Here is a 19,173-nt window from a genome sequence, read left to right on the forward strand (position 1 = left end):
CGACAAAGCTCGGTCGAATGCGGATATTGCGGAAAAATCAGTCACCACGAAGAAGAGTGTCGTAAGAAGATACGTGAGTCGGCTTCCACTAGCCGACAACTCACCAATTATGCCACCAACTACGACTATGATGATCACGGCGGAATGTTCGTGATGAGACATAGAGCAAATTCTATGTCGGCCTCTTCTACTAGTGCCTCCGGTTGGGAAGACGTATGGTTCGTCGATTCCGGTGCCTCGAACCATATGACGTTGCATCAAGAATGGTTTCGAGAACTTCGAGAGCCGGACCGACCCGGCTATGTTGAAACCGGAGATGGCAATGTTCCGTTCAGAGAAGAAGGTAAGCAAACTTATATCAAAAATGTCTTGCATGTACCAACTATCACGAAGAATTTGGTCTCCGTCGGCCAAATTGTAGAGCAAGGAATGCAAGTACGATTTAATCAAGGCGGTTGCTTCATCGAAAAAGAGGGCTGACTCATCACTCGCGGACGAAGAGAGGGCTGAATGTTCATTCTCGACTCACACGAGATGAAATTGGCCATGTTCGAAAGGGCATGAAAGCTGATTCCGACATAGAGTTATGGCACAAGCGGATTGGCCATATCAACCTTCAAAAGCTAAAGGCGATGCAATTGAAAGGAGTCGTCATCGGACTCTTGACATTTAGAGAGAGAGAGATTGAAGGCGTATGTGCGGCTTGCCAATTTGGCAAGCAACATCGACATCCATTTCCGAGGGAGAGGAATGTAAGCAAAGGCGTACTCGACGTAATTCATTCTTATGTATGGGGATTGGCTCAAACGGCGACATTCCGCGGATGTTGATACTACGTGACCTTTATCGACGACTTCTCTAAGCACACTTGGATCTACTCGATGCAGCAAAAGCGCGAAGTGTTCAAACACTTCCAAAAATTCAAGAGTGGAGTCGAAAAAGCTACGAGTCGACACGTACGGTGCCTTCGATCGGATGGAGGCAACAAATATTTTTCGAATGAGTTTACGACGATCTTCGAAAAGAAGGGATTCGACGAGAATTTTTGTGTCGATATACGCCACAACAGAACGGAGTAGCTGAATGCAAGAATCAGCACATCTTCGAAGTAGCACGGGCTATGCTTAACGAAAAGCACATGCCGAAATCATATTGGGCGTAAGCAGTTAACATGACTGTCTATCTCATGAATCGGTGTACAACATCCGACGTGCATGAACTCACGCTGCACAAGAAGTTTTTCAGAAAGAAGCCAGATCTTTCACATGTTCGAATATTCGGCTCCATTGCGTATGTGCACATCCCCGACGAAAAGCGACAAAAGCTTGACCCGAAGTCGGAGAAATGTATCCTCATAGGATACTCACTGGAGCAAAAGGGGTACAAGTGCTATAACCCCTCAACTCGAAAATCTCGAGTAAGTCGAGACGTCATTTTCGACGAGTCCGCATCTTGGTACGCACCAGAGACAACTTCGACTTCAATTCCGTTCGACCCAGATTCCGCCGAAATAGAGATAGAAGCTGAAGATTGGCTCACGCGCATGTTTGAAGAAAGCCCAATTACGACAAGGCTTAGTGGGCCACAAGAGCCCTCGAGCAATCAAAGCACATCTTGGCCGAGTTCGAAGCTGGACAAAGGCAAGGCGAAAATGCCGGAGTATGAAGACGATCACTTTGATGGCAACGAATCGACTCACTCCCTCGATAGTGAGTTCGAAGGCCTTGAGATCCGGACAAATGGAGCAAAGAAAGTCGTAGTATCCGCAAACGAGAAGCTCCGCCGATCCACCCGTGAAAAGAACCCCGTAAGCCGATTTGGCTTCAACGATTATATGGCGTACCATTACACTTTTATGATTAAGGTAGCGACAGTACAGGAGCCGGAAACGTTTTTCGAAACTGCGACGGACCCTAGATGGGTTGAAGCGATGAATGAGGAGATGTAAGCACTCTCCAAGAATGAGACATGGGATCTTGTTCCCCACTCACCACACAAGAAGGCAATTGGTTGTAGATGGATCTACAAGGTGAAGTATAATGCCGATGGCTCCGTAAACCGTTACAAAGCTCAATTCGTAGGGAAAGGATACGCTCAAACGCATGGAGTCGACTATGAAGAGACATTTGCCCCCGTGGCAAAGATGACGACGGTGCGGATTGTAATTGCACTCGCAACGGCGAAAGGGTGGCACCTCCACCAGATGGACGTCAAGAATGCTTTCCTCCAAGGCGAATTAGAAGAGGAGGTGTACATGGTACAACCTCCTGGCTTCGAATCGCGCATTCATCCGAAAGTCGTGTGCCGACTCAAGAAGCCACTCTACGGCCTCAAGCATGCACCACATGCTTGACATTCGAAGATTACGCAATATCTTCATCAAATCGGCTTTCGAATGTCGAAATCCGACAACTCCCTCTACGTACGAAACGACTCTAAAAGCTCGATTGTCATCATCCTATACGTGAATGATCTGGTCATTGGAGGAGAAAGTTTAGTCGACATCAACAAGGTGAAATCCCTCCTCTCCAACAAATTCGAGATGACGGACTTGAAGGAACTCCATTACTTCCTTGGCATCGAAGTAATTCGGATTCCGACCGTCATTATGATCTCTCAACGGCACTACATCCTCAACTTGTTATACAAGTTCGGGATGATTGAGTGCAAATCAGTCACGACGCCTCTCGATCGAAACCTCAAACTAGACACCGACTTCGGCACAAAAGAGTGTGAGCCGACCTAATATCGTCAACTAATCGGGAGCCTAATCTATCTCACGATCACTCAACCCGACCTTAGCTATCCAGTCAGACTCCTTAACCAATTCATGCAACTCCGCGAGATATCCATTTCGATTGCACTAAGCGAGTATTACGATATGTGAGCGGCACAATGGATTACGACATTCTCTACGCATCGGGCACACCAATACAACTCGAAGGGTACACAGACGCAAACTGGGCAGGCTACAAAGCTGATCGACGATCAACCTTCAGATTTGTCTTCTTGCTCAGTAGCGGAGCAATATCTTGGAGTAGTAAGAAGCAACCTACCCTCGCACTTTCGAGTACGGAGGCCGAATACATGGGCGCAATCGTAGCTGCATCTGAAGCCGTATGGCTCAAGCGGATTTTGAAGGATCTGGGCATCCCCATCAAGGATCCGACTCCCATTTACTACGACAACATGAGCAATATATATCTGGCTCGGAACCCGGTGTTCCATGCGCGCACAAAGCACATCGAAGTGCACTATCACTTCATTCGAGAGCGCGTACAGGTCGGAGATGTCGACCTTCAACACATCAACACAAATCTTCAAACGACAGACATCTTCACCAAGGCCCTAGGAGCCAACAAGCTTCGGCAATTCATGCCAGACCTCGGATTGACGATCCCTGACTTGCCAAGCTTGAAGGGGACTACAAGCGAGAACCAGATACCATTCGAACTGGATACCAGCCGAAGCGAACATCAATCAAAAGGAACGACCGGAGTTGAGCTTGAGGGGGCGTGTTGAGAATCAAGCTCAACATAGTGCAATGTGTGAACACACCTTTTGAGAATCCATGATTACTCAAAGGTCAAGAGTCACACCACTACTCTCTACACATTAACTATGTGTCATAGAATCATATTCTATGACACATAACTAATGAGTTACATATTTCCCATGACTATGAGTCTTCACATTCCCCAATAGAGAGAGTGGTTGTTGTAGTTAGTTAATGAAGAGAGAGGGCATGATTATATATAAAGCACCCTCGTCACACGTCATACTAAGTCGGTTGTGACTCATTGTAATGCTACAATTTTGTATCTCCATTCTACTTGTGAAATATACATCTTCTTCTTCTTGAGTATTTTATTCTCTTGCTTATCTATCTTGTGTTCTCTTCTCTCCTCTATTTTTCTCTCTCTCTCTCTCTCTCTCACACACACACACACATAACACACATATATATTCCAATGCACAAGAATCACCATCGATTCTTTATAGTTTGGTTTAAAGGTTTAAAAGTTTTGAAGGTTAAAAGGTTTATAGGTTTGGTTTGGTTCTAAATTTTTCATAAACGGTTTGGTTTAAATGGCTTCATAAAATTTAAACAATTTGGTTTGGTTTTTAATATAAATAAATGGTTTGGTTTGGTTTCAAGGCCAAGAAACCGAACCAAACTGCGCCCATTGCTACCAAAGCATGCGATCTGTAAACAACTTGGCCTCTTTATAGTAGTATTCCAAAGAATACACATCTGATATCGATTTTGAGCATTACCACTAGTAGGCACCAAGATCTTTTCCATCATTGACTGTTATATTGGCTAAACCACTGAATATGTCCACTCTACCTCAACCCACACGGGACCACTCTTGCTTTAATATATCTTGGTATTCCACTAGTGGCCTCCATGGAACAATATAAACCAAAATTTTCTCATAAAAAACTGGCAATTTATTGAGTAATTTCTCTTTATACTCTTGTGATACCAAAACAACCTCATAAAATCCACGAGGACCAGCATAAACATCCTGAACACAATCAACTTATAAAATCCCACGTAACCATTGTTTGACCCTCCAAAGGAAAGGTATCTTCCTCGTGAAAAACAATATGACCCCTTTATCTCTCTCCCTCACACACTCTCACTCACTCACTCACTCACTCACACACACACACACTCTCTCTCCCACACATGTATGCATGTCTGTATGTATGTAGGGACATTGTTTTTGGAAGTTGCGAAAACAAAACAATGGACTGAGGAGACCACCCATATGCAATCGATGCACTTAGATGTGTCGTGGCATTGCTCCATCGCACCATCAGGGCAATGCATTTGATGACCAAGGCTCCCCCTATTGGTTGTCCACACCCCTCCTCCTGCCTCGGCCTTTCTCTTGACCACAACGCGGTTTCCGCAAATAACGAGAAGCAGCGAAAGAAGCACTTAATTTGTATTGCGTAGTCGCGAGGCGCTTTCCGTTTGTTTGTTAGTTTCGTTCTGTATCTTGCCTTGTATCTTGTCTGGGGGTTGGGAGGGTAGTTATGGGAATTAATTTTCAATTGGGGGTGGGGGGGGGGGGGGGTGTAGGGGTAGGGGTATTTCGGTAATTTGTGTTTTTTGGGGGCCATACATACATATGTACATCTATTCAAAGGATTGCAACTCTTCTTCTCTGTCTCTCCATCTCTCTGTCTCCTCCTGCAGATTTCTTCTGCCATTTCTTCTTCGATTTCTTCTCTGCAATTCTTCTCATCCCCTCTTCTGTTCCTTCTTCTTCTTCTTCTTCTTCTTCTTCTTCTTCTTTTGCCGCTACATTCTTCACTCTTCTTCTGCTTTCTCCATCACTCATCCTCATCCCCTCATCCTCATCCTTTAACCATTACCATTATCTTCCTCACCATTCAGCTTTCGCCATTTCTTTCACAACCCTTCGCTCCACCCTGAAACGTGGCTTCAAGTTTCTATCCATGGATTCTGGCGATGAAGAGATCTGTGCTGCTCTCACAAGGATGGCCTTTGCTGGCGATGGCATGGTCCTAGGGTTAGGCGTGGCCGTCTTAGCTATCAGAACATGGATCAGGTTCTGGTTCCACTCGAAAGCTCTTCATCACCTCGAAGGAACTCCATTGTCTCGGATCTCAGACCTTCGTAGCCTCGTCCCTCTGCAGGATCCCAAACAGACCAGCTCTTCTCTTCAATCTTCCACCTCAGGTCATCATCAGCATCAACATAGTCAGAGTCAGAATCCGGAGACTGAGAAACCTATGGTGGTCATCAGAGGGAAAGTCAGTACAAGACCATTGGTGGATTCTCAATGGTTGAGAAAAGAAGCTGGACTTCTTACTGCACATAATGCAACATCAGAGAAAGCTGTCATCGTCCAAAGAACTCAAACGGTAGGTTGCTCTTTTCCGCCATTCTGTGCAGCCATGATATTTCTTGCCTATTTGACCATGGTTTACCTTTCTTTAATGTTGCTCTGTGACTTGTTTTCTTGTCTGTGTTGCTCTGTATAACTACGATCTTTGTTATTAGAGTGGAATCAAATTAAAATTTATCTTCAATTTTAGTCAAATAAGAGTTCCTTCCTGCATCAAAACTTATACTGTTCTCATCCTTTTTTGGGGGTTGCAATTTTCTATGAAATTAAATGTAGCAATGATTTGATGTATCTACGCAAATACTTTAACTTTTTTGTTTACGCAAATTATGACCAAAATGATCTGAACTGTCTCTTTGTTTTGCTTATGAAGACCTTCTTTCTGCAAATTTGTAATGTTCTTATCCATTAGTAATCTGAACTGGTGAACCAAAAAAAGAAGGTGCATGTCTCATATCTACCTTATATTGTTTCGGTATCGTGCATCATTCTGAACAGGGATAAGGATCATGTTGGAATTAATTGGAAGGTATTCTACAAGGTTCTGCATATTACATGCATGCAAAGAGGTAAAACATGTTTTTTTACTTGTAAAATTGATGTATATGTATGTATCTCAGATGTATACAATCCATCATATGTGTATATCTCAATACCATCTAAGATGCTTGGGTCATGAAGTGCTTTTGAGAGTAATTATTAGAGCTGCATCGTTTCTTTCGTATCAATGTAAATACAGGGTTTATTTTATATTATAAGTTTATTAATTAGGGATTCCCTCGGGAAGTTTTTTTTAACTTTCAATTTCTCTGCAAATTGTTTTTAAATCTGTCTTTCTTTGTTTTAATTGAACATTATATATGCCAATATCTGATACATAAGGACATTCTAACAATTGCAGTGCCTTTACAATGAGTGGAGAGGCTTGTTTGGCTGGAGTTTGGATTGGAGAGGACTTCTTGGGTGGGGCTCTGTGAAAGAACAGGTTATCGTGTCAACGAGAAAGGTATTTATGCATTCTGATAATATGTGGTATTTGAAGTTTAATGGGCAATCTGTTTTATAGTTATATGGGATACATTTTGAAGACTGTGAAACTCTTATTTACTTCCCCGGATCAGTGGGAGTGTGATGAGCCCTACAATCTGTCAGCTTTTGCAAGAAGACTTTCTGTCTTTCTTTGGTGATGAGCACCTGTTTCGGATAGCATGACATGATAGGATATTGAGGATTTTACTCCCGATTGTGTATGTAAGAACAAAATTTGGATTTTTTCTATTTTATTCCATGCACTAAGCTTGCTTGAAGTCTGGACTCACAACATGCATTCCACTTTTTTGTCAATGGGACATTAATACCAAAGTATTTGAAGCTTTGTGCCACTTGTATTGGTTCTCCCCTCTATATTAAAGTGGGATAGTGTGTTGGTTATATGGCCGTTATTGCCATCAGTTTTGTTGTACATGTTAACAATAAGCCTAGTGATCGGACAAAATGTTCCCAATACATCAAGTGTTGCATATCATCCAGAATATGCAAGAATAAAACATCATTGGCATATAGGACTATAAACATAACCTCTTGCATGAGTTTTAGGCCATCTAATCTTTCTTTTGCAGCCTTGTTTTCTATTTCTTTAAGTTTATTGATGCATAGACCAAAGAATGCAGGAGAGGGTGGACACCCTTGTGTGACAACTGTGTTCCTCAAGAATTACTCCTAGAAACCACTATCCATTTTCAATTCGCACCTAACTTAACTTACTCTTACAGTTGCCACAGACATATCCCATTGTGCATATAAAGCTTATGTACATAATGTTCCATCTCTTTGTTGGAGAATTCACCCATTATCTCTTCTTTTTTCCCATTGAGTTGTCTCCATGCTAACTTTGGTGGAAAACATATGAGAAAACTGTACATTTGTGAAAGGAGATAAAATCTTCCTGGATACAAAATGAGTTAAAAGTAGTGGAGGAGTGGAAAGAAAAGAAGAATGTGTTCAATGCTGTAATGAAGTAGTGATAGGCTCAAAAAGTTAAATCGGTGTTGGAATAAAGTAAACTTAGAGAGAGAGGGTTCAAAAGAGATCAGATCTTGGGCTGTCACCCTCCAACACTTCCTCTCAGCTCCAAATCGGTGCTCTTACATTGAGATGGGTAAGGAGTTGATCAATGGTGTCCCCAGAAAGGGGCTTGGTTAAATAGGTTAGGCACTTTTTTTTGGGTGCAACAATAGTCCAATATGATGATCTGACCAGCGATAAGGTCATGAACTTTAGAGCTCTATCCAAATGTGAGCAAAAGGTAAGAAAATATAAGATAGAAAAACAGAGAAGAGAGAGAAAGAAGGGTGCCGATCCACCCGACCACCCCCGAGCGAAGGGATCGAGGTGAACTCAAGCCTCGATCGGCATCCCATACCATCGTCATGGCATTGAGTCATACCTGGTATTAGAGCGCTCGTTACAAGAGTTGATCACCACAAGCTCAGAGTCTCGACGTAGTCGATAATGTGTCAAATGAGGGTAGCTAGAACTAAGGTCCCCAAGCAAGTTCACACTTGGGTTCTAGGATGGTGAACATAATCTTCTAGCGAGGAACATTTCCGTCTAGAGAGTTTCATTAATGCTTGTGTTGCCTCGGTGTGAGATGGAGGTTGTAGAAATTTACCCTTGAAAACCTTGACAAAGTCAGTCTAGGTATCATGCAATTTCTCCATAGTGCAGAGCCCACGTCACGAGGCAGTGGCCTTACCCCCAGTTCTTGACCGACATATGCAATCTTTGTACTATCTGGCTTGGGATAGAGCTCAAAAGGAAACTCCCATCGCCAAGCCATGTGCAGATTGCTTCTTCGGTTCTTTCCTTTTTTCCTCTCGTAAATGGCCTTACAACAAACGATGGTTCACCTTGACATTCATTTGGTTTATTAGTATCGCTTTGCATACTAATGAACCATGCTTGTAGAGCACCATGAGATTGCCGAAGTTTGGAAATCTCGGTCAAGGTAGAATTAAGGAAATTTTGTATTTGTAAAAAATATGACTTAATTGGGATTGTCCCAGGAGTATTTCCTTGAATTGCCTCCGCTTGGGAGGATGTCATTTGGTCGTTATTATGAGCCATAAGAATATAATGTCCAGCAAAGAAATAGCCATAACATAATGTCATGATGTAAACATATCATGGGCAAACATTAATTGATATCATTATCTCACGTTTATACCCCTCTGGACATATGAGATGAGGTTCAAGATCAGGTAACTATGGTACCACAAAGGTCTTTTAAAAACCATGGGGTTGACAAATGAATGTCTTTCCCTGATCTCTATATCGATTTTTACATGGCGGCTCCCCGAGGCTCAACCTTGTTTGTTCGCAACATGAATAGTTTATACACGAAAAATGTTAATAATAAACTATGTCTCTGTGCCCACCCATGTGGTTTCGGCTCTTTAAGTCCTATTACGAGGACCCCGAAATGCACTTAGACCTAAACTCTAAACATGTTTTATAGTCATATGCATCAATAATGTTGTATGGTCTTAGTGATATTTGAACTTGAAACCTCGAGAACAAAGCCATTAAACACTTGAGCTAACCAATTGGCTTGCTTCTATTGAATGTTTAATGTTTATGTGTATGAGAGATATGCAAAGGCATTTGCCCATATATCTTTTTTAAAAGAAAACATGTGTTTGGAATCTTTATTTCCCTCTCGTTAACTAGAAAACTATGTTGGTACGTTACCCAACCTCAAGTCTCATCATTACAATGGCATACCATAAGGAGCAACCTTATGGTCAAACCAACATTAGCCATCCTTTCGTGGTAGGCCCATGTGGCCCATCACATGGTTACTTCATTATGAATGCCTTCCGTAATGATGATCTCATGGTGGCATCGTAATCATATAATGATTGGAGTTTTGGATGCGTGTTTCATAAGGGCGACCTTGCATGAAGTGGGTCAAGCCCTCATACTACAACATCATTGTGGCTATGCTTGTTCAAGGTGACCAAGGGGGATAACAAAATAAATTCATTAAAAAGGATGGTGACTATGCCATTCTCGCAAAAAATTTGAGGACGACCACCAAGATCCTTACCCTGAAAGACAACCATTGATAAAATAATAGCACGTTCTAAATAACTAATATATACACTATATGTTTATGACATGTATATGATCTAATATGTATACATGTGATCATATTTGTATATATCAAAGAATCCTTAACAAAACATAACCAACGAATGATGTAATCCAGATACGTAATCGAGGCATATAGCCTCTACACACACGTAACATCCAAAATAAGGGTGAACGTAATACGCAACTGAGGTATTGACCTCTTACGCATATGACACAGATTGCATATCAAATACATAGCAATTGAGGTATTGACCTCATACGCATACATAATATATGTATGTGAACGTAATAAGTAATTGAGGTGTTGACCTCATATGCATGCAACACAAATCACATATCAAATGTATGTCAATTGAGGTATTGACCGCATACGCATATGTATACGTTTTATACACTGAATAAATGAGATTACTACATTTTGACATAAACATGATTAGAATGGGAGAATAAAGAATAGAAAAAGGAAAGAAATATTGAAGTTCCTTCATTGACGCGTTTTTGGATCACGCTCGAACGAATATCGATCGATCACCATAAAAAAACAAAACACAACAAAAGAAACATTAGGAAAAATGCTCAGATACCAACTGTTAGAACTTTATCTTAATGTAAGCAAAAGATAAGGAAATATATGATAGGAAAATAGAGGAGAGAGAGAGAGAGAAGTGTGTCGATCCACCTGACCACCCCATACCACCACCGTGGCTTTGAGTCGTACCTTGTACTGACGCGCTCGCTACAAGAGTTGATCACCACAAGATTAGAGTGTCGACGTAGTCGATCATGTGTCAAATGAGGGTAGCTAAGCCTCGTATTTATAGCCAGACCTAAGGTCCCCAAGCAAGTTCACACTTGACCTTAATGGGGGTCTCAATCCCTAGGATTAAAAGTAATCCTCCCTTATTTACACTCTCAGTTAACCCTCACAAGTTATCCTCATGTATAGAATACTACGTTACAACTTACCACGGGATATTATATGGTGATGTTCGTAACATGAACAAAATGATGGTGAACTTCAATGAGTTTAGTTCTATAATGGAAGGAGGAATTTTGTGCTTAGGCATGAGCACTTTTGCGATCAGTGGGAACTCGAATAGGAGTAGCTTTTGGAATGTTAAGATGGTCAAGGATTTGCACGGCCTGTATCCAAATAAGTCTCTGTATACAAAATGGAAACTGAAATTAATTCTTGAACTTCCAAGACAAAGTTGAGATCCTTGAGCATAGTTTCAGAAATAATAGAAAATTGTGTGAATATGCATGGATTCTTTCATTGGAGCAGCATTCTTAATTAAATTCCTGTGTGGTTGTGCATTTAATGATTGTTGTCTTTGCACATTATGCACTGAGAAAACTCTCTTACAATAAAATTTGTGTTGCAGGTTCCATTTGTACTTTTTGATGGGAGCGGATTTCATGATAATGTCTATGCTCTCATTGATATGGACGAATCAAAACATGGACTTCCATTAACCACTGTTTATCACCAACTGCACCCTGTACATGCATCACCATACACTTTGCTGCAAGCCATATTTGGAAGAGGATATCCTGTAAGTTCTATTTGCATTAATTCTTGTCATCTGTATGAACAAATTCTCAAATACCTCAGGAGTTCAATTTGTTCTTAGTTCTAAGATGCAAATTGCAGGTTGGAATTTTGGATGAAGAAAAAATATTACCTCCAGGCAAGGAGATAACAGCAATTGGGATTTTGGATAGGGATATAGATGGTCAACCAGTTATCAAATCATCGAATCAGATGCCTTTTTTCTTGTATGTTAGTAAACAAATACTCGACCGAATGTGATATAATCATGTGTAGACCTTGTGTGTGTGTGTGTTTGTTTGTGCTTTGAGAGAGGGAAAGAAGATTAATATCTGTGTGGAGGCCATATTCGGCTGACAAGACAGATACATCATGTGCTTATGTAAAGACAGATGAGTATGTGTTTATGTAAGACAGATGATCTGTTTCTAGGACTGACTTGACAAGGGAACAATTGCTGATTGATCTGGCAACAAATACCAAGGTGCTTCTATGGACAGGCTTGATAATCAGCACATGTGCTGTAGGAGTATTGAGCTACGCCTTCTACAGGTAATAACTTTACTACTCTTTTGTATGTTCTTTTATCACCAGATATCTAATGCTTATTTCAAAATGAGTGCAAGAAACAGAAGAAGAGGTTCTCTCCTCTTTCTCATGGGCTTACTCTAGTGGTAAGCTATTAGTCTATCAACAGAAGGTCATGGATTCACCATATATTAGCGACACCATAAAATCCTTCTCCTTAATATTTCACATTTCTATATTAAACTAATAACCAAGATTCGAACAGTCAAATTAGGAAACGCGCTTTATTTTTCATTTGAGCTTTTAGTGTTTCTTTTATTATTCTACTATCACCAATATAGCCACTTCCTCTCATATTTGTTTGTGTTCAAAGTAAATTTAGTAACATGAATTTTTTGCATATAATATTTCTTTAAGGAAATTCATTGAAACCCATTAAACTAGTTTCTTTGTAGGAATTGGCGCAGGTATAAGGAGTGGAAATTAGAGAGAGAACAGCAATGCAAGCAAGACAGGCTTTCTGCCGAACAAATAGAGGAGGATGTCTCAGATATACCAGATAGGGAACTCTGTGTAATCTGCCTTCTTCGGCGCAGACGAGCAGCTTTTCTTCATTGTGGACACCTAGTTTGCTGTGTTCATTGTGCCCAAAGAGTGGAAGAAGATATTAATGCAAGATGCCCCGTGTGTAGACAGAATGTCAGTAGCATAGTACGGATATATGATGTTTGAAGTGTACCTCAACGAGCAAAAGCTTCCCAATATCATTTTTTGGAGCAATTTACTTTCCACTTCTGGGTTATTTTTCTTAGCTAGATATTTAGATGCACAATATTTTGAAACAATGAGTCTCTGGTGAAACTTGTACTTAATGGCCCATGTATAGCAAACAAATGTATATTATCTGTTAAAGAGTAGAGATGTGATAATCACTTGTAACTTATTTCAAGCATGTCCTTAATATTCATTTGAAGAGTAAGTGGATATTCATTTAGAGAATCAATGGAAGATTGTAAATGGTGTTCAAACATCACCAAAGTATGAAATCTCTATTGTGAAATTTGTACTTGTTTCTCCACATATAGCAAACAAATGTGCATATTAACAATTGAAAAAAGAGATGTAATGTTTTGTAATTTTTTCCAAGAGTGTTCTTGTTAATGGCAGGATCATCCTAGCATTATTTATTAAATATTATTGTAAATTCTAGCTTTGAATTAAATATTCGTCATATCTTGGTGGTTACATTGTTTTGGATCTTGACGTTTCATCTTGTAGAACCAATATGTATAAGAATCAATACACGGAGAAAAAAGAGAGGAAAAGAAGCAATACACAGAGATATTTGGATAGCAAATTGTTTCTAACTTTATGAGCCCGACAGTGGTGAATATTTTGGACATTTTTCTCAGAGAGGAAACACATTGGCGACTGCATGGCGAATGGGAGTGAACTTAGATCTAAACGTCTAACCAAGGACAAATATCGACCCAATTACAACCTGAGGGGGAGACGAGGAGAGAAGGTTGAAGCAATAGTACAACCGGCAAGAGACAGATACATCAGAACCACTCAGAAGAAGAAAGACATTCAAGTGGAGGAGCAATAGGGTATAATCCTAGAAACCTCAAGAGATTCGATCCAGGAAGTTAGCAGTTTCTTTGCTGCAGCAAGTTCTCCAACATTGAGTAGACCGAGCTCCCAATGGAAGGAGGGAGTAGCGAATTGAGTGGGAGGAGGAACCGTGAGCAAAGGGTCCAGGAGGCTGCACAGATTAGTGGATGCCAGGCCGAGGAAGAAGGTGACGATTTGATCGAAAACTCCAACGAAGAGAGAAGAGACTGACGAGGAAGAAAGGAAGCAATGCTGCGGAAGCCACAAAGCACCAACTAAGAATATGAAACTTCCGTCTATCCTCGAGAAAGGAAGCAATAGAGTGGTTTCAGCAATGATGATAACCACTTTGCTCGATTTGAGGATGTCACCGCTGCATTCCTAAAACATTTTTGAAAGGAGCGGGATAGACCCAGGTCCTCGACAAGCTTTATGCATTCTCACAAGAAGATGAGCAGTCGATAGCAAACTTTGCAGTAAAGTTTCGCTGCCTGTTCAAAAGAGTGGAAGTGGCACAGAGACCCCCACAAATGGCACTGAATCACATATTCAGCAAGCACTATGAAGGGGAATTTGTAGTAACCTAGGAGGCCTGGATCTGGTGAGTGCCTCAATCGACGAGATCATTGAGAATAGAGAGAGGATCGAGTGATTGACCGCCTTTAGGTCATGCAAGGACCGGAGAAAAAGTCACGAGACGAAAGGATGTCTTTGACGGTGATTTGAATGATGAAGATTGTCGAAGAAGCCCTTACCAAGGGAAGGAAGGAGCTAAAGAAAGGAAGTCGGAAGAGGAATTGACAATGCCAGGCAGATTTAGAGAGGAATTGTACTGCACGACATGCAAGAACGTCGAGTGCGCAAAGAATAACTGTGGCCTGAATAATAGGTTCTGTGCAATCTGTGACATGACGAGTCACAACACGAGTGATTGTAGATACAATGCTCGAACACAGGGAGTAGGAGTATTGATAATGGAACCAAGAAAGGTGACACACACATCAGGGCCCACAATGTCGATCCTACAACAACCAGTGGAATAATCAAGGATCTGGCAAAGGTAGGCAATCGAACAGAGGAAATCGATCGTGCTATTTCTGCCAAGAGGAAGGACACATCAAACCACAATGTCCAAATTTCCTGGCTATCCTGACCGAAGGATAGCCTCTGACCGTCAACATGGTTCAGATTTGTGAGCAACTAGAGGAACCAGAAATTAATGTAGGAGAGATGAGAGAATGAGGAAGACCTCGAAAAGGTATTGTCCGACGAATGGAAGGAGCAAAAGGACATAAGAATAGATGTCCACAAGTGGTTGAAAGGAAAAACAAACCTCACCATCGAAGCAACAGAGGAGCCAACACAGCCAAGCCAGTTGAGCTGAAGTTGTCGAGAGCCGAAATGGAGACCAAGGTTTCTGTGACAGAAATGGATCCCATTTGGCAGGAAGTGAATCGCGAGCAAGAAGAAGAAGAGTTCAAGCTCTGGGAGGTGATTTCAAGCAAAGAGATTTTGATATTAATCAGACAATTATTGGAGCTAGTGCCAATGTTCAGGGACAAACACATTAAATATATTAGAGGAGAAAGCAGTGAAAGAAAGAAGACACTCCCCGACATTACCAGGGATTCCTGAAATAATCGATCAGGACATACATATGATTATGATAAATGTAGGCATACAGGAAATAGATGATGTATTTCTCGATGGCGGTTTCGGAGTGAACATCATCAGCATTGAGACTTGTCAGAGGTTCGGCATAACAGAGTGGAAGCCAACACCATTTTGGGTGTGGATGGCAAACTAGAGACCAGACAAACCAGAAGGGCTGATTAGGGGTCTCACAATTCAGATCAGGGGTTACCCATTCCGGATTCCGGATAACAACGGTTGTCCTAAAATTGGGAATAGATGCTTATCCCAGGGCAGCCCGAATCAAGCAGAATTGGTTCAAGGATGTGGTGACCTTTCGACAAGGTTAAAAGAAGGTTCACATCAACACATCTAGGCAGAAGAAGCTGTCATCCAGATGGCAACCACTACATGCAGAAAGTCTTAACGTGGTCGACGAAATTGATGACGACGACATCGATGACTTAATCGCTAGGGGATCTTTCTTTTTGATATGTGAGATCGATGTACTAAAGGTAGCAAAGGAATATCTAGTTCCCATAGCAGAAAAAGACATAGGAGGAAAGTTGTCACTGATGAAAACCAAAACAAAAGGCCCTGTGCATGAAAACACTCCTGAGGAGCAAGAAAGTATCGACGCTGTCCTACAAGAAAATGGTGTGGGAGCATGAGATGAACGAAAATCAGAGGCTAAAGGAGGCAGAACTGGAAGAAATTGATGTCAGCACAACAGCATGAACTGAAACCGCTAAAGATAGTGAAGGAGCTCCCTAAAGACTTCAATCCAAACTTGGACAAATACAAGGATGTATTCACAGGGACTTATGGAGGCATGCGAGGACTTGACCCTAGTTTCTAATAACACAGAATTCGCTTAAAAGGCAATGTGGTACCAGTTAGACAGCAATGGTAGAGAATGAATCCTATGCAGCTCTTGTAAAAGAGAAATCGACAACATACTCAAGATTGGATTCATCAAACCAGTGAAGAGTGCAACATGGGCTCTCACTTATCGTTGTTGTAGCAAAGAAAAATGGTAAAAGATTGGATTCATCAAACCAGTGAAGAGTGCAACATGGCTCACTTATTGATGTTGTAGCAAAGAAAAATGGTAAGCTTCAAATCTGTGTTGATCACAGAAAACTGAATGCAACTACCATTTCTGATCCATTTCCCTTATCATTTACCGATGGGGTTCTTGATGGCGTGGCTGGTTACATGATGTACTCCAGGTACATGATTGGATTCATCAAACCAGTGAAGAGTGCAACATGGTTCTCACTGTTGTTGTAGCAAAGAAAAATGGTAAGCTTCAAATCTGTGTTGATCACAGAAAACTGAATGCAACTACCATTTCTGATCCATTTCCCATATCATTTACCGATGGGGTTCTCGATGGCGTGGCTGGTTACATGATGTATTCCAGGTACAACCAGATGAGGATGGTGCCAGTAGACCAAGATAAAACGACATTCGTGACCAAATGGGGTGTTTTCGTGGCAATCCTGATGATGTTTGGGCTAAAGACAGCCCCAACAAGCTTCCAACGAGCTATTGCCGAGATATTCGCACCGTTTATTCCAAAATTTATGCGGTATTTCTCGATGAATTTGCACTGTTCAGAAAGATCATCGATCACATACATTGGCTAGTACAAATCCTCGCAAGATATAGGTATCAGGTGGGATGTTGCTCGGACATATTGTCAACAAAGATGGAAGTGCCATTGACCCAACAAAAGTAGCGGCAATAATGGAAGCAAACAATGCTAAGGAACTTGGTCGATTTTTAGGTATGGTGCGTTGGCATAGGTGAGTATTGGGATACTTAGAAGATGTAGCAACATCGTTACACGCAACTGTCCACAAGGAGAAGTTGACAGAGGAATGCGAAAGAGCACCGGTGGTTCAGCTGCCTGATTGGTCGAAAGACTTCCATAGCTTTGTCGATGCATCAGATATAGCTATCAGAAACGTACTCATGTAGGAGTACAAGACAAAGTGTTTCCACCTAATGTTCTATGCTAGTGGAAGGCTGAACAAAGCTGAACAAAACTACTTGACCACGGAGTGAGAAGCGCTTGACATGATCTATTCGATTAACAAGTTTAGACACTACTTGTTGAGGGATAAGTTCACATTTCATGTAGATAATTTGACTTTGCTATACTTGGTAAGTAAAACAAAACTAACAAGCAAGTGAGCAAGGTGGATGTTGCTCTTGCAAGAGTTCGAGTTTACAATAATCCACACACCAGGAGTCTTGCACGCAACAACAGATTATCTGTCAAGAATCAAAACTAGAAAAGCAGCAACAGGAGTGCCAGGCAACTTCTTGGATGGTGACATTCTGACGTAAGAAGCAGTTGAAGAAATAAAGATCAAAGGACTAGATGTGTGGTACGAGGAGATCGAATGCTTCCTGACTCAAGGAATTCCACCACCAGGTTTGAAAAGAGATTAGCGGAAGCGATTTGCATTGCGTAGTGAAGGATTCACTACCATCCACTCCTATACATTCAAGGAGAAGATGTGTTCGGGAGCATGAGAAGCTCGCCATCGTCGACGAAGCTCATGAGGGAGTGGCAAGCCGACATTGCTTTGGTGAGGTAACTGCTCGAAGAGTATGGTTCGGTGGCTTATGGTGGCCAACCGTATCCAAGGACGTGCACATGTACTCAAAACAATGCAACGCCTGTTAGTGGCTAGGACAACTGATTGAGAAATCAAGGATGACACACAAACCAATGTTACCATTGGAACCTTTTCAGAAGCGGGGTTTGTACTTTTGTCAGACGATTCATCCTAGCAGCAGTTCAGACCAACAAGTACATTACATTAGCAATAGACTACTGTACAAAATGGGTCAAAACAAATGCACTAAGGGAGAATTCAATAGAATTAGTAGCCCGATTTTTGGTTGCCCAATCAAGCCAGTAAGTGATTAGGGCGGTCACTTCATTAACAAGGTTAAATGGGAGCTTACAACCAGTCATGATTTTGCACAAGGTTAAATGGGATCTTACAACCAGTCATATGATATACTATCCTTAGGTGAATGGATTAACGAAATCCTCAAACAAGACTCCATAATGAATTTTGAGGAAGGCGGTGAATGAGCATCGAACAGATTGGGATCAAAAACTACATTTGACGTTATGGGCGTATAAAACTTCCTTCAAAGTTACAACAATCGATTCGACATCGTTTCAATTGGTCTACGGCTTACATGCAGTTTATCACAAACTTGTTATGAATTTAGGTGCAAGAAAGGCTAGACGAGGATGCATCAGTCAACATTCGAAAAATTGAATTGACGAAATTAGGCGAAGAACGGATTCACAACGAAGTAGTGCAGGAGGTAGTACAAAGGAGAGAAGCGTTTGTCAACAGGCATCAATGAAAGCATGATAGTGAACTACAACAGGGCAAGGTAGTGTTAGTTTTCTAGAAAAAAATGGGGATTAAACTAGGAAAACTAAAACTTTGATGGGCAGGACCATACTGGATCATACAAGTCATCGACGATGGAACCTTCGAGCTTGGCACAATCGGAGGAGAAGTGGTCGAAAAGAGCGTTAACAACTATCAACTCAAGACCTACTTTGCAAAGATGCCACAGAACCCATGCTCAAGTCCCAAGGAAGAAACCTTGACAAGAATCTCTATGGCATTAATGACCACATTGAATCAATTTTTTTGTGATTCGATGGGTTTGAATGAACTTCATGTCCATGCCCATGAGTGTGCCATGTGTTAGCGACATGATCATTCCTAGCATTATTTATTAAATATTATTGTAAAT

At 41.3% G+C, this 19,173-nt stretch overlaps 1 protein-coding gene across 4 annotated transcripts; it reads left to right on the top strand.

Moving 5' to 3' along the window:
• Nucleotides 1-5,358: 5,358 nt before the first annotated feature.
• On the top strand, nt 5,359-13,122 carry SPL2 (E3 Ubiquitin ligase family protein). Of its 4 annotated transcripts, XM_087326002.1 has the most exons (7): nt 5,764-5,904; nt 6,387-6,457; nt 6,790-6,894; nt 11,429-11,599; nt 11,698-11,822; nt 12,028-12,147; nt 12,579-13,122. In XM_087326002.1, the coding sequence occupies exons 2-7, from the start codon at nt 6,398-6,400 to the stop codon at nt 12,853-12,855; spliced, it is 858 nt and encodes a 285-aa protein (XP_087182128.1). In that variant the 5' UTR covers nt 5,764-5,904; nt 6,387-6,397; the 3' UTR covers nt 12,856-13,122. The 4 variants fall into 4 exon arrangements, with proteins under 4 accessions (XP_087182127.1, XP_087182126.1, XP_087182125.1 ...); XM_087326001.1 differs by lacking the exon at nt 6,387-6,457 and having other exon boundaries at nt 5,359-5,904; nt 12,568-12,786; XM_087326000.1 differs by lacking the exon at nt 6,387-6,457 and having other exon boundaries at nt 5,361-5,904; nt 12,591-13,122.
• The last annotated feature ends 6,051 nt before the right edge of the window (nt 13,123-19,173 follow it).

Source organism: Azolla caroliniana, unplaced genomic scaffold, assembly GCF_043228905.1.
Source record: "Azolla caroliniana isolate FFs.n. ecotype wild unplaced genomic scaffold, voAzoCaro1.0.p SCAF_10, whole genome shotgun sequence".
In the NCBI taxonomy this organism is placed as follows: domain Eukaryota; kingdom Viridiplantae; phylum Streptophyta; class Polypodiopsida; order Salviniales; family Salviniaceae; genus Azolla; species Azolla caroliniana.

Excerpts from the sequence above, each read along its gene's own strand:
- SPL2 (XM_087325999.1), top strand. The coding sequence starts at position 5,476 with ATGGATTCTGGCGATGAAGAGATCTGTGCTGCTCTCACAAGGATGGCC. Across the intron at positions 5,905-6,789 it reads TCGTCCAAAGAACTCAAACG|TGCCTTTACAATGAGTGGAG; the intron begins GTAGGTTGCTCT and ends TAACAATTGCAG. Across the intron at positions 6,895-11,428 it reads TTATCGTGTCAACGAGAAAG|GTTCCATTTGTACTTTTTGA; the intron begins GTATTTATGCAT and ends TTTGTGTTGCAG.